We start from the raw sequence: 16727 nt of genomic DNA on the forward strand, positions 1-16727 counted from the left end.
TACCAGCATATATATAATATAAATGTACTGCACAGACACGCATGTATGCATGCCTGTGTGTATATGCACATACACAACTGCTCCCAATTTACAGAAATACAGCTTTTTTGTTAAGAACATTGAACATTGGCTTGGAAACACTGAATATGTAAAATAACTTTTGGAAACAGATTGCTGAATCTGTTCACAAGTAACTTCACACACACAACCCTTATTTTTAAATGGGCTTTCTTAAAGGGGCTTTCCAGCAGTTACAGTTCTCATCACATCCTTCAATTCCAGTGTTAATTTTTCTGGAAAAAGCAGTTTAAACCACTCTGACTACATTGCTTACTATTCTGAGAATTACCAAATTGTGTATGTTTTATTGCTCTAGACCCCAAACAGTTGATGGAGTCCTAAAATGACTAAATGCCCGAGGGCACTGTTAAACCCAAACCTGCCACTAACAATTGCTTCTATCAATATGATGTCAGGAGGCATTTCCAGCCCTGCATCTCAGTGCAAGTCTCCCATGTATTTAATTCTTCACAGCTGAAGAAAATGAAAGCCAAGTGCAATAAACTGATTACATGATGATTAATGCTGATTAATGGAGAATGACGACATTTTACATGCAGCATTCAGTAAATTCAAAATGTTGTTCAAAGGGATCTCTAAAGAGTAGGCATGATAATTCTTTACTTCTGTCACAATCACCAAGAGCTCCCTCCGATAATCGAGTAATGCCTGGAACAAAATACATGCTATTTAATCGGAAATTTAAAGCACAGTTACAGCACACATCCTGGCAATCATTCATAGCCTATTAAACCCAGTTTATATTTCCAGGAAAGTCCTTTTATAGACCCACCTTACATCCAAACATTAAAGAGATTGTGTTGTTGGTACATGCTACTTTACAGTGGCACAGCATCGGAGAAAAACAATCCAAGTTTTTTATGCTAGGAGACATTTTTTCAGACCCTGTGCACTTCAATCGATCCACGACTGAGATTCCAGAAAAATGCCTCTGTAAGCGCTGCTTGCTGCCTGTCTTTGACATTTATTCTAGGTCCATAGCGTTCAAAAATAAGCCTTTACATCAAATAGGTTCGATCCTTCAGGAAAGATTTTGCTCCATATTAGAAACCAGATCTTAAAAAAGGCAAGCCAAAAAATCCTGTGTCCATTTTTAAATTTTTCGAGTCAGCTTTGTACGTAATTATGCTAGCGTCAGCTCCGAGTGGCAACTGTATCGCGGCCCGAAGTAATAGCGGGATGCTTGCAGCCGGAACCTGGGGCTCGATCCAGCAAGGCAGCTCCACCTGCTGCAGTGCAAGGTCTGCTGTCTCCTCCATGAAAAGAGAAGCAACTCCAGCAGAGCCACTCTGCTCGTGTATGCTGGTTGCTGAGGGGAGGGGCAAGATGTTGCAGCAAGGGACTCGTACACGGCCCGACCGAGACAGACCCAGCACCTCCCGCAAGGTGCTTTCGCACTGCACCAATGAGCAAGTGAAAGCCCCTTCTAAAATCACATGTGCATAATTATAACGCCGGGAAGTTGTAAGGCTAACAGCGGGGGATCTGCTGAGCTGCAGTTTATGCTAGCTTGTTCAAGGAAATACAAGCAGACCACAGAACGAATGGCTATGGGATATTTAATCCTCATTTTCTAACATAAAAAAAAAAATCAAGGTTAAATAACACATTAAAAAAACCCTTAACTGCTGAGAAAAACTCCTAACGGTCCACCAAAACCAATACACAAACAGCAACAGAAATAGACAAATATTCTCCAACTTCAACACAATGAAATCAGAAGCTGCATTTTTGCTCCCGGTTGTCTCTAGGAAAACATGAATAATTTGGACCAGGCATCAATTTGGTTATGGGCCACTATTGGTAAAGTGATAAACTAATTCATTTCAAGCAACAGTACACGTGGACACTTGGGGAAAAAAAATTTACAGAAAAAGCGCTTTTTTCTTTAGAAAAGAACTGAATATGGCCACGGTTGCCTTAAGGTTTTTGTTCTTTGTTGTGTGTTAAAAAAAAAAAGGCAGTCTTAAACTTGTTAAATACGTGTTTTTGTTTGGTGTGGTTTTGTTTTTTTTTGTTTGTTTTGTTTTTGTGTGTGCGTGCGTGCATGTGTGTTGGGAAAGGGAGGAATCAAGCTCTATAAGGATTCAAACTTTATTCTATTTTTCTTGTGATTTTTTTTAAATTTATTTTATTTTATTTTATTTTTTTTAGGACTACCATAGTCCCTGCAGAATTTTAATGTATTTATATGTTATGGCATCACATTACAGAATTTTATCACAAACACACTGATTTCTCTTCATTGTACCATAAGGTGACAGCCCTTACAAGAAACGCATTTTAATTGTACTAGAAGATGAAAGCAAATATTTAATATTCCCAGAAATGTCTGCTCTTCAGGTTGCAACTGCTTGCCAAAGTTTACACCTGTAGCCGTCTGTCATCATCTCCCTTCTACTTCCTTTGGTTTACCTGATAAGCACCCCTTGAGGTAGAAAGTTTAACATGGTGAAAAACTGACAGCCACACTTGCAGCTCAGAAAACAGCAACTTCATGAATTCTACTGGAGACCGTCATTTTTACATAAATGTGCAGATTGAGGAAATCGAAACTAAGGCAAGATGTCTGGAGAAAAACGTGTAACTCAGCCCACAGTAAACCTCAAAATAAACTTCATTTGCATGAGGACCTCTTTCTTGGTAGGAGATGCAGGGACTACAGATGACAGCCTTTCCATACTAATAAGCAGAGTTGTCTTTCCCCCATGTGCCATGACCTACACTTCTTCACCAGCCAGCCCTAGCTGTGGCTTCCTACAACAGGTCATCTGCTGCATGCATGGGCAGCAACAATGGCAGGACCAAAATTAAAGTTTGAAGTGTTTATCTTAAACATCTTGGAGACAGAAAGGCAGTAAATGATATGTACACGAAGATACACCTTGTGTGTGTACCTACATTAGGTTAAGCTTCTCTTATACATATATTTAAATCCAAGGGCAGCCTTAAAGTATAATCAATAACTGAAGAACATAAAAAGCCCTCTAATTTCCTTGTGCTGGTTGGGGATCACAGCATAGTCTCTTTTCTGAAGAACTAGGGCAAAGCACAAGTGAAAAAACTTCAATACAGCACATGAAAAAGGAAAAAATGCACCAGGGGAAACAGCTGGCAAGCACTGCCTGCTCTACAAGGAGCACAAGAACGTTCTCATACCACAACACCACCTCTTCTACACTACAGCTCAACAATCCATCTTACTTCCATATATTTAATCACATTAATAGCAATTTCTTACTAAAATAATACATTCAAATGCATGGCAATTTCATTATGAAGTCAAAGAGCAAAAGCAGTTCGTTCTTGAACGTTGCACAAATAGCTTTTTGTGATGCAGAAAATATAAGCTCTAATGTGCCATGGGCATATAAGAATCGATAAGATACAGTCCACACATCTACGAAAGATTCCATCAGTAAGATATGAAAGAAGAGAAAGCTTAAGGCAATTACACCTACATTGTTGATGAAGACCACAGAACATTTGAATCCTTCAACTGTATTTTTTTTACAGCTACAGCCAAATAAATTGCTTACATATCAAAACCGTCTTGAACTTTATTCTAAAAAGTTACCTTTTTTATCACATCTAGTCATGCACAAACCTAAGAATACAATATAAGTTTGAGTTAAAATATAGTTTGCTGACTAAATTCTGAGATTTACCTGTAATAGTTTCACTTGTTCGTAACAATTATTTGTACTCAAAGGCATTTTAAATATGCAGCTGCAAGCATAAAACATCCTGAAATATAAACAATCATAAAAGCACCTGTACTCAGAATATTTGGAAACCTACTTTTGAACTCTACAGAGACTTAACCCCATTTAACTATTGATCTGATTCCAATTCAAAGTTACTGTTTCAAAAACATAAAAAGCAATCGATTAATACATTAAGCTGTTAATAAGAATAATACGGCCTTAACTTCTTAAGTATCTCACAATGCTTCCTCTCAAGTTACCAGACTCTGTTCGGTGTTAACCCATACAATCTTGAGTTCCTTCAGTTTAGGCCCTCTGTTTCCATGCTGATGATAGAAAATTTTTAAACTAGGAGACTGAAAAGTACAGTATCAGGACTTCTATCTGATGGTGCCATATACAAGGAAAAAAACAAGTCAGAGTTCACTGAACATAGAAAAAGAAAAACCTAAGTTCTCTTCTTGCATTAGGAGGGTTCCACCTGGTAATATACAAAAATGTATGTGACCTTTTATATGCAAAAAATATCTAAAAAAAATCAAAACTTTTAAAAACTGCCATTTACTCAAAAATTGTATCACTAAAACTGACTTTTCATGCTTACGAAAACACTACATAAAAAGGAATTGCCCTCATTCCAAGTTTCTTTTGCATGTTTACTTGGCAATAATCTATCTTTCGGCATAGCTCCCATGTGCCCAATAAAAATACCAACATCATTAAGGCCTTCAATTAGTAAGCAAAACTAATTTTGTTATTATCATAAAATAAGAAAGCTGTTACACTTCCAAGACTCCCTGAGCAGCATGAACATTGGATAGAGAGAAACAAATGTTATGCAGCATCAAAAAAGCACTCCCAGCCTCTCAAGCACTTAGTACTTCTGGTCAGCATTTGCCCACTTTTTTTTTTTGACCGAACATGCTGGGGGTGCCCATTTGATCAATCCATGTGTTCTACCCAAATCCTTCTATACCATCAGTTAGGAACCAGGAACCTCGTAAGAAGCGAGACCTGGAGTTTTTAAACAGCATGAGGAAGAGAACAAACTTGGCAAGTATCACTGCAGGCACCTGGCAGTCTGGTGGGACTCCAGGTCCCCGATCCCCAGAAGCCTGATCTGGTATACTTCCAGAATACAGTCCAATTTAAAGAAACAAAGTTTCAGATTTAAATTACTTCTAATGCTAAGAACTGTTTTAACCTCTTTGCCTCATAGTTTTAGCACATATAGTATTGAAAGAGTACACAGAACTCCAAAATTAATCTATGTAAAGAAGCGTGGATACTGGTTGAAGATTACCTCATAATAACAGAAAATTCTAAAGTAGTGACTGTAACTCAAGGAGTAATGGTGTAAGCAATTTCTGTAAGGTAAATGAAATTTGAACTCTAGTTTCATGAAGGATATCGGGTGCGCACCGCATCCATTAGCATCCATGAGGCTCCCTGGCGTGGCTGCTGTCACTCCCCGACATAGGAGATGTCTATCCAAACCAATTTTGAGAAAGCAGCCAAAAACGCACTGCTTGTTTCTGCACATACCTGAATTGCCAGGAAAGTCACTTGCACAGTGCTTTCAGGCGAACAGGTTTATTTACTGAAAACACTGACCTGAAAATTCCCCTTGTACAAGCTAACTGCAGCAGCTACTCCTGTCTTAGAAGCACCTGTCTGCCAGCTTGACAGGTAAACATGTGTGCAGTTGAACCTGCAGCTCCTGTCACACCTTCGGTTCAGAACACTGATGTGCATCTGCCCTTCAGGAGCTTCATGCCCTTCAGGAGCTTCATGTGCACACAATTTGCAGCGCCCACTCAGTCTGACCCATATGTGCCCAACACAATCATCGCAGAACACAGAAGAAGAGAATCCTTCGCATTGTTTTAACAAAACACTTCCATCAACAATAGAAAAATCTTTTCTGGGACAATTAGAACACTGCTGGCTCTTAAGGTTCCAAAGTCTTGAAGAACGTTACAGCCCCGTTAACTTCAAAGGCAAAGTGAAATGCTATTTTGGGAAAGGAATTTAATTAATAACATCACTTTTTAAAACTTGCCCCCTTCAGTGGCATTTAATTCCAGAACAGGTCGTATGAATAGAAGCTTTTCAGTAGGTGTTCGTGATTTTCTCCCAGTTTATTCCGAGTCTTAAGCTGTTAAGCTGACGACAGATCTGGGACATCACTCCAACGAGGTCCTCCATAAGGCTTGATAAGTCAACCCAAAAACCCCACAAGAGCACTTTCCTTGCCCAATGACCATCATTAGGGGCGCTATAAGCTTTTGGAGTTCTCTTCAGTCCCAATCGGAGGAGAAAAGTCCAGCATTATACTGGAAAAAGAACCCAGATGTGCCTGCATTATGATGTCCTCTAAAAGCAAAAATAATCAGGCTTCAAAAGAGCAGGGAGCAGCTAAGGAGACACGTATCAAAAGCGTGCCTCCAAATGGAGTAAGGTGAGGGAAAGGCTGCCTAAGCAACAACAAGCAGAATTCATATACCAAGAAAGATACTAAGAATGTCAATATCAAGAATGTCAAATAGAAAAATGTTAAAAGCCTTGCAGCTTATAACAGAATGGTAGCGCATCTTGCCAAAAGTTGCACAAACACATGCTTGACTTGGCAGCTGCGAAGCTCTTACAACTTCATGTTTCCCAATTTCAAAGGCCCAGAGTGTAATCTCTTTCCCTTCCTCCTGATATTTTGGAAGTAGTCTAGCCCTCCTGGAGCACGCCTTTACATTTTCAGTTTCCCCACAAGAAATCCCTGAGAATTAGAGGTGACAGAATTGACCTCCTGTTAAAGTCACTGCTGTAAAAAAATTTTATCATGTTTCAATATATATTTACAGCTTTTTGAAAAAAAAAAAAAAAAAAAAAAAACAAAGTGTTGACTACTTTGAATAGACTGTACTCTGATTAAAATACACCTCAGCTAGGAAATCCCTAAAACCAGGAAGTACTACACCACTTCAAACATACTCAATGCGTTTAGAAACAGCTGGTTGTGGCTGTCAGGTAGGCACCCACCCAGCTGCTTGCTCACTCCCAACCTAGAGGGACAAGAAAGAATTTAATAGGAAAAAAAAAAAAAACAGGAACAAACAAAAAATAACTTGGAGATTGAGATGAAGACAGTTTAATAAGTGTAGTGGGGAGGGACATGATGCAAAGGCAGTCACCACCTCGAACCAACAGACAGTGAGACTGATGTAAACCAATCTCCAACCAGCAGCTACACTGGAAGACCTGCTCCCCAGCCTTACTGCTCAGCATGCCACCAAAAGGCATGAAATATCTCCTCCATCAGTTTGGGTCAGCTGCCCCAGCTGTGTCCCTACCAGTCTCTTGCCCGCTCCCAGCCACTTGCAGAGGCAGCAGCAGGATAAAGCAGAGAAGGCCTTCATATCCCCAGCACAGGTCAGCAACAGCTAAAGCACTGGTGTTATCGACACTGTTTGGGTCAAAAACCTAAAATGCCACATGGCTGCTGTGAAGTAAATCAGCCAACCCAGCCCAACTCAGTACACAGCCTGACCTGAAAAGTCCTGTACAATGAAGAACTGTGAGATCTTGGCAGAGTTACACGGACAGCATTCAGAAACTTGGCTGACATCACTCAGAATAATCATATACTTTTATTCTAAAAGCTGCCTTTGATGTGTTGTTCCAATCTGTCCACAGATAGGAAATGAAAATAAAAGCACTCAGATTTAGCCTTGTTTAGTTCCATCTGACCCTCAAACATTCCTTGTGAGCTACAGACACTTCGTTCTAAGGATAAAACTGCTCAGCTATAAAAGCCCGTTAAACAAACCTTCTGAGCACCCCAAAAGCTTCACTCTCATACCCATCGACCCTTTCCCACCCCAATGAAGCTTCCAGCTACTTTGGACTTGAAGTGGATCAACCCTAAATGCAAGAGATAAAGATTATTAGGCAAGTAAGGTTATAATTTGAAGGCTACGCTCAGTGGGAAAGATGGAATCCTACAGGGTGTGATTAGCTGGGACTGCTCTCCCCAGTGTCAAGACCAAACCAGAACAAGGATCTAATTTATCACTGCGGATCACTCCCTGCAGGACCCAAGCTAATCATATCCTCCTTAATTAGACTGAGACAGAACGCTAGCTTGATTGAGATTGTCATGCAAAAATTACTGGGGAGGGACTGGTGCAGGGAGGAAAGAGACAACATTTGCTCAGGGATTATTCTAGAATGGATAATGCATGAAGATCCCTCTGCTATTGAAGGATTGCTCAGAATCTGATTAATTTCATACTATCTATTTGAAAGAGTTCTTTTCAGAGCAGCAGTTTTCAATTGTGGACTACCTCTTATATGGTCTGTGCAATGTAGATGTAGCTAAGAAAAGCAGCACTGCTATTGAGTGACTCTCAAACTATTAATCAAGCATCTGTGCCTCCACTGGAAAAATGAGGGCACATAGGCTTAAAAAAAAAGTGAAAATCCGGGAAAGGAAATACAATAACAATACATGCTTTTATCCAGTGAAGTCTCATACTACAGTTTCATTTCAGCAGCTTTTCATGCTTCCCTGACACAACATCGAGAAAAGACAGCAATTGGATATGTTTCTGCTCTACTGCTTTGATGCAGCGCCATCCGAGTAGAGGCTAAGAGCCACTCACAGCCGGTGTAGACGAAGTGCTTCCACAATACTAACAAAGGGTTGAGGTTTTTTTTCTCCACTGCAGACAGTGAGAAGGCTGTTCCCAGAGACAAACAGATCACTTCCACTGCCGAAAAACCATAAAAGCAGATCATGTCCTAATTATAAAATAGTTTACCAAGAGCAGGAGAGAATCTAGGCACCAAGAGGATTCTATCAATGCTCAGTTATCTGTCAATATTGGGCCCTGCCTAAACTACTTACAGTTTGCACTGTTTCAGCGTCCTGTCCCCCATCAACACCATAACCCTCTTGGCACAGCTACTATTCCGCCAGTCGTTTCCCAGTACCCGTGCAGGGTCTGCTCTATCCTTGCTGCAGAACTTGGCACATCTTGTTGAGCTTCTTGAACCTCCTCCTAGCCCAGTCCCCCAGCTCAGAGGTCTCTGTGCTAAGGTCCTGCAGTTTCCTCTGCCACTTGACCTAGAGGAGCATCATCTGTCACCTGGCTTGGGGTGTGCTGTGTCATCCTTGCAGTAACTCGTGGTTTGAGTTGTATCTGCAGTTTATGAACAAAACTTTCAAAAATACTGACCCTAGACTAAGGCCTGCTCATCAACCCTGCGTATTCAACATGTTTCTAAACCATTGTAATTCAGCAAAAACCTAGGGCATCACACACACGCCCTTATAAAACACCAGCAGCTATTGGAACACCAACTGCACATCTCCTCAAAATTGAGTTCTTCTTCGGCTGTTTCAGCAAAACACAGTACCTTCCTACAGAAAATAGTGCCCTACTTTAGCTATGAGATTACTGACAGAGTTAGGACTGAAATACCTGAGTGGATGTGACAGCATGTGAAAATACCATACCAAATGTAGGTCTTCCTCCCTTCCCTTTAGAACACCTAGAAAATACTATTTTAACTAAGATTTTTTTAAAACCAAGTGGAGGAAAGCTATTAGCTCAGGAGTTCCAATATTCAAAAAAGAAACTTCAGAAAGCAGACAGCATTATTTCTCTGAATAGTTGAGGAATTCACAGATCTTGAATATTGCACCCACCTCTGATCTCATCTAAGAAGCGCAGCGACAAAAATCAAAAAAGTACAGTGAATAACAGCTAGGATAAAGATCCCCAGTGGCTTTCATCTATGAAGATTATAAAGTGATGAGCCTCATCTGTCTCAAGTAAACAGCTGAGCATGGGAACTTGATACAAGATCTTTAAAAACATGAATGGTGCAGAAAAGGCAAATACAAAGCAATTATTCACTATTTAAGACCACACAGGCATCAGTAGACAAAGAAATAATTGAGCAGATGTTTTAAAAACACTAGCAAAAGAAACTGCTGCAGAACTTACTGCTAAGGACATGAAGTGTTCAAAAAGGAACTACAGAACAGCAAACCAAAGGTAGACTAAGGTCTAATAAAAATGTATGGCTATAATCACTAGCTCAGGAAGTCTTTAAGATGCTGCCTTCTGAAGTGCATCAGCAACTGAAGTGGGCACTTAGCCTTTCCTCATGATTTTTTCCTTAAGACAGACTGCTAGTCATATTCAGAAGCAGAGTCCTAAGCTACACGAAGTCTGGGGTCTCATCCTCTATTTTTTCCCCATACATTACACTCTCCTCAGCTTCTGTGAGCCACCTGCTCAGAGGAAACAAAGAATTCTGCATTACTCTTTTTGATAAAGGAATTGCTTTTTTAGTCATTAACCAAAGGTTGCACATACCTGAAGGTGACATCAGATAGTCCATGAAGAATTATGTCCCTCATTAAACTAGCAAAAAGATGTTTTCATAGAATTTCAGACACTTTAAACTACTTTGGAAGTAAAAGAGCGCTTACTTGCTCTCTCTCCCTACAGTGTCACAATCTGATCAATCCACAGAACAATCAGGTCACAACAAAGCAAACTTCACTATCATTCACTTCAGTTTGTATGCCACTTCCACCACTCAAAAGAGACTAATACAACGAAGGAATTCAAGGACACTCCTTATCTCAGGTAAGAGATTTAAAAACAAACAAAAGTAAAAAACACCAACCCCTCCTCTCATCCCAAATCTTTCAAGAATGACTTGGGGCCATGACTCTTCCCTGGTGGGAAATAAAATTTAAAAAAAAAGTCAAAGTATCAAAAAGATTTTCCAGAATCATGACAGACAAACCAAAAACCTAATTCTAGCACTGTGTCCTGTAATCTAATACTGCAGTTCTGTGCTCTTCCATACCTTTCAAAAAGATCTCCTCATATACTTCAAATCTTCAAAGGCAAAGAAAGCCATACCAAGTTTCCTGAAATATAGATATCCACATTTTCCTGCTTGCTCTCTTGAGAAAAACTCCTCACAAACAGTAGAGGGCAGCATTTCTCCATTTCCACTGGAAAGGACTTCTCTGCTTGCCTAACAGTAGTGTTTAAGAATGTAAAACACATGACAGCCTACAGTAAACTATTTCTTTTTCCAAAGTCTTCATTTTACAACAATACATTTCACACCCTATTCTATCCAAACATCAGAATTAAAGCAGAAGTAAAAAAATTGATTCTGCCAGAAAGGTTTCATTTCATTCATTATATTCATGATCTGCTGACAAAAGTGTCTCCAAGTACTGTTTATAAATAGTAGTACACTGATGATGAAAAAAACACAACACCACTGAATTCTGATTTTATTCTCTGAATGAATATATGAAGGAACACCAGTTAGTGGGAGAAAAAGCAAGGGCTTCTAATATCACCAGTGACCTCTAAGGAAATGGAAATAATCCTACTTTGTAATTAACCTTCCTGTTTAACAGGATAATCAGTTACATATTTCTCCAATCTTTATGTCAGGAAAGCTACATTAGAAGAAGCTACAGCAAATAGCACTTATTATTTTAGATAATCTTTAATTTGGGGGCCAAAACCCAATCTGATTATTTTCTTTCAAAATTATAGGAATTGAGACAATTGTTTCCTGCAGCATCTATCCATTAACCTAAATTCCTAATAAACAACTTAACAGGATCTTTACAATCATCCAGCTCCATCACAACGAGCTTGTGTTACCTACATTACAGTTATAAAAGGCTTTTATTGAGCTAATTACTTTAGCAACAGGGAACCTTTTGATTTGTGCCTTTAATTTGTTTTGGCTTAACTCTTATTGTTCCTGTACTAATGTTTGGTTTGAAAAGCTATTGCTATCTTTCTATTTTGGAAGCATTCCCCTTCTAGTTAAGACAAGCTCTTCCACTTTTTCTCCCCCCCCCCCCCGTTTTTTTTTTTAAAAAAGCACTTCCCTCACCATTCAAGCAGTACTTCTAGCTGTGTGCGTACACATTGCAGTGCCAATTACATAACGCTGCATAAAACAGTACTTTCGAATCTCCTCAAGTTGCCCAGATGGTCTCCAAGAAATATTTCTCAACCAATGAAAAACAGGACAAGAGTTGTAAGAACCATGCTACTTCTAGCCCAACCTCAAACTTCCTTCCATTCCCTTGCATTTCAATTGCTTGCATAACACTAGCTGGGTACATTGGATACGTTAAACAGCAGACAACTTATTAGGAAGTAAGGAAACAGAGAAATCAATGCATATTTCACCAGACAAGACATGGTGATTATCTCCAGGAAGTTTCCTACAAAGAGCTTTTAAGATGCATTGATTATGAATGGGTCACTAAGTTCGCCACTCCTCCTCAGCCTAACAGGCATCGGCATCGCATCGAGTCCTGCTGCAACAAAAAGCAGTGGGGAGCTCAAGTATTCACTAGCTGTCTTCATAGACAGCAGGAAGATGAAAGCAGTAAGCAAAAAAGCTTCATGCAGTAAGGTAGTTCTAATTTCATCTTCTTGAACAAGTTATATTATTATCAGTCCTAAGGACAGAAAGCAGTGGAAAGGTGCTGCGTGTACGGGGTTGGTTGTTTTGTGGTGGTGATTGGTTGGATTTTTTTTGAGGAAAAGTACAGCTCGTTAAAACACTATTTTTTTCTGAACCATGCTAACACAGTCAAAAGAGATTTTCTGCATCAGTTATGTGATAGTTGTATTTTGTCATATTTTTACAAATAGATTAAAAAAGTGAAGAATAAAAGAGGTCTCTTTTAGGTAAAAGCTTTACGAGGAGATTCAGGAACACACTACAAGTCAACCACGTGTATTTTCCAAGAGACAATCACTGTACAAAAAGTAAAAAGTCATCTATTAATTATAAAAAAAATGGACTAAGTTCACCATTACGACATTCCAGGGAGGTCAGAGTTACGACAAAGATTAAGGAAACCATGCACAAGTGCAGGAGAGCGAGAAGCGTGCCTGGTCAGTTCTAGATTAACCACTGCCACATTTGGCCAAAACCATCAGCTGGGAGAGCCCCAGGCAGAGACGTCTCAGTAGGCTGTTGAAGAGTCCGCTCTCGAGCTGCCCCACTTGCACGTCCCCACTGCACACCCAGCACAGCTCACAGCAGGCAAGCAACGCACTCCCCAGGGGTGTTGACTTAACCGGGTAATGAAGGCACCACAAATACAGGTGGGGAAACATGACATGGAAGAACGTGTCACATAGATGAGGAAAAATACACTACAGCAGAATGCCCCATCTCAACTGCACGCTTCAGAGAAACCAAAACCACAACTGGCACAATCAGCCTTGGGGAAACAAGGAAGGAGAAAAACCATCCTCAACATTTATTACACGTCATGTGGGCACACGTGCACCCACTGCTAGAGCACACACACACGGAGGAGATAAGGGAGGCACTCTTGCAGCCACCATGGGCCGGTCACTAGAATGCCCCGAGCACTGTTCACTCCGTCGGGCATGCAGATGAGTTCAGAGAATGCCGCAAACTTCGGCCCACACTGACCTTTAGGACAGTGGCCCTTGGTTACACTTAACCAAGTACCAGAACTTCATTAAAGCATTTCTTCCCACACCTCCCAACCCAGGATGTTGCAGCGCACCGTCCTCAAAGAGCCAGCTCCAAAAAAGTCACATTACCACTTCTGAAAGTATGAGTAATATCCACTGACAATATAGCAGGCTATGATTAAGCATCAAATCAAGAAAACAGTGAAAAGAAAAGCAAGCCTTATGTTTGAAAAGCCCCAGTGCAACTTAATGCATTCGCAAAATAAAAGCCATCATGCGCTGTGCCAGCTAGTAAGACAGAACTGACTAGTGGCATATGAGACAAATCAGCCAGCAAGTTCAGCCATCCTCAAATCTCACTTCAAGTAAGACAGGAAACACTGTTGGGTTTTGGGTTGGGGTGTGCTTTTTGTGGGTTTATTTTTTGGTACGAAGAAACCTAAATACCCTTGCCTGCTGAAGGAATCGTGCTAGAGACCATATGTCCAACTACGAACAACCCTACGTTTATTCACCCACTGTTTTCTCCCACTGTTTTCATTACAACAGGAAACTATGCCAGAGCTGCTCACTCTGAGGGTCCGGCTTCAGGAGCAGCAGGCAAGGAGACCAAACATTTTGATTCCCCTGATTCCCCACTGCTCTCCTCTCCTTCCCAGAGCATTGAGCTGTTAAAGCCTTATCATTTTACCTACCTTTCCTGAGGCAGCAGAGACAATGTAACTGCTCAGAACAATCAAATTCTCCTTTCCAGCAGCTACCTTTTAACAGCTCTAGTGCTCATTTGATTTTTCCATGAGCTGCTTTAACTCACCAGCCAGCAGAAAAGCATTCCTACTAAGTGAGCATTACAGAAAAGGGGGTGGAAGCACTCTCAGTTGCAGCAACCTGACACATCGGTTCACTGTCACACCTGAAGCTACAGATTGAATTCTTCTCCCGTAATAAACAAGGACCACAGAGCAAAACTGATTAGGACTGAATGCTTCACGCTGTTACTCCCATTAATCCTACCTGAAAAATTACTCAAGCTGAGATCACCAGTTCCTCCAAAATAATTCACAGTTCCAGAAGGGCAACTGGAGTTCAGAAAATGCTTTGAAGGGGTCTTTTGTATAGGATTAGTTTCAAAAAGTTATCCCCCCCCCCTTTTTTTTTTTTTTTTTTTTTACTGCTGCATTCAGCATCTCCTCCAACCTAAATATAATCCACACCATGTTCTCAGAGTCATGAAGAGCTGGAAATACTCCTAGCCCATATGTTCTCAGAGCTCGAAATACTGTTATTTTAAAGCCATTTGTTGCTCTTCAATCAATTGCTAACCAAACACGCGCAGAACTGATGCAATAACCAGATAATTCATTTGCCACTTATTTGTAGTATAAACTAGCAGCTTTTCCTTTTAAAAGGCGAGGGGAAATAAATACAAGCTTGAGGACAAACATTCAAGAGCTTCAGGTAATGTTCATTAGCTTCACATGAACACAAGCATTGGTCCAATTATCCCATTTTTTCAAGGACTCACACTTGCACAAATACAACCATCATTGACATGCCTGCCTGAAAGCTACACAGTTGTTGTTAAACCCAAAGTTACTGGAAAAGATGTAGTTTCTAAATACTTAGTCATTTAGAAAGAATATGCAATTGCATGTAAACAAAGGTTCTCTCTCAAGATACCCTGTATATGAAGCACATGGCACAGATTGATACCTGCGTGCATTTTGGTGAGATAGGTCTGTAAAAAAGACAGCCATTGAAGTTGACCAAATACAGGATAATTGCCTCTCACTCCAGGATTTCCTGGGCCAAACTGTTGGCAGCTGGTAGAGCATCATGTTAAAAGAATGATGACAGTTTAAGAAAATCCCTTTTAAAAAGAACTTAAATGCATGAAGCTTACTATATCCATGTAATTGATATGCGATAAGACAAACTTTTTCCTAACGAAATTAGTGTATTATGTCTTCTTTATACTGCTTTTCAGATTTTACGTATCAGGTCACTTCATCATGTCCACCACTGTCATTTGGCACCAACTTCTTCCTCACTCTTGATGTCCTCATTGTCTCATTATGCACAAACCCATTCACCTTTGGAACTCACTCAAGTTACCTTTCAGTTCCATCCATGGAAAATGAAATGTAGTGTTGCTTTAGCTGTAACTCCTGGACTTAACTAACCTCATGCTGCCTCATGTTGTCCTGGGCTTTTTTACGTGCCATGCAAGGGGAATTATGATCCCTGGCAAGTCTGATCTGAGCAGGAGAACTTCGAGCAGTCTTTAAAGCACTTGTGTTCACGACCACAACAAATACCTGCAGTGGGAATGTCATTTCGCCTGGTATGACTACAAAATCAGTGTTCTCTGCTTGTATTCCTCCTCATTTTTGTCAGATAACCTTTAAATCCACCTACGGCATGCATTCCTCATTCTTAACAGCACACCTCGTCTCCTGTTCCAAACGATGATCAGCCAATCCTTTAGTCTGCAGGCAACCACCCTTGGTTTTGACACCTACCAGCTATCCTAGTAGGCAGCTGTTTCTTTGGCACTGCTTTATGCTTCAAGATTACATACAGGAGCAATTTCGTACCATCTGCTGACACTGCCAACGTTACTGCAATGTAGAAGTGTCTTTTTTTTTCCACTTCCCAAAGTTTTTATGATGACTGATTCTGTACACATTCCTTCAGCACTCTAACCAGATGGCATATCAAAGCAAAGCGCTGCCTTATTTGCACTACTCAATTGGCTCAGCAGATAACTATGATTTATATGCAATCCAATCAAATATATTTGGAAAGCTATTTGTATTTTAGTGAACACAAGAAATGTTGGCAAAATGAAGTTCCTTGCCAAAACCCATCATGACACATCACTTACATGTGCCAACTTCAAAGAGGTGTTGGGGACTAATTTAACACTCAGTGTATTTCTTAAGCTTTTAGTTTAATTATTTCCCATGTAACTGAGTTTTGATCTCCACGACTTTAAATTCACAAAATTCTAGGATTTGTTGCTCCACTTTAAGAAAGTATCCTTTGGGTCCATCAAGTGATTTCTGTATCAGGTTTACACATAAAAGCTTATACTGTAGTTGTTTCCATTTTCACACCCTTGCCTCCATAACTTACTTCCTTCCAACATCAGTGTCTTCATTTTTCTACCCACAGTACCTCCAATAATGTAAGACTGCTGTGGGAGAAGTTACAAAGCACTTTCATACACTTTCTAGATCATATTTGGAATACAGGGGCAGGTGCTCTGAAAAGCCACCAAGAGAAGTGGCCAAGTGGCTGGAGCACACTGAGAAAAGGTTCAGGGAACTGGGCTTGTTTAACCTGGAGAGAAGCAGCTTTGGGTCGAGCTAGCAGCAGCCCTCTTACATCTAAGAGGAAGTTACAAAGAAAAAAA

The 16727-nt window shown here is 40.2% G+C and overlaps 1 protein-coding gene across 17 annotated transcripts in view; it reads right to left on the reverse strand.

Moving 5' to 3' along the window:
• The window catches only part of DLG1 (discs large MAGUK scaffold protein 1), a 155473-nt gene that overhangs the window by 100803 nt on the left and 37943 nt on the right, over positions 1 to 16727 (reverse strand). The window contains exon 1 of one of the 17 annotated variants that reach the window (XM_032193658.1): positions 854 to 1273. The exons of 15 other annotated variants lie outside the window; for them this stretch is intronic. In XM_032193658.1, the coding sequence (XP_032049549.1) occupies positions 854 to 1045 (192 nt within the window). In that variant the 5' untranslated portion in view covers positions 1046 to 1273. Of the gene's footprint in view, positions 1 to 853; positions 1274 to 16727 lie in introns of those variants that run through there. One more of the 17 variants, XM_032193664.1, reaches the window with a different exon arrangement.

The sequence above is a fragment of the Aythya fuligula genome, chromosome 9, assembly GCF_009819795.1.
Source record: "Aythya fuligula isolate bAytFul2 chromosome 9, bAytFul2.pri, whole genome shotgun sequence".
Lineage (NCBI taxonomy): Eukaryota > Metazoa > Chordata > Aves > Anseriformes > Anatidae > Aythya > Aythya fuligula.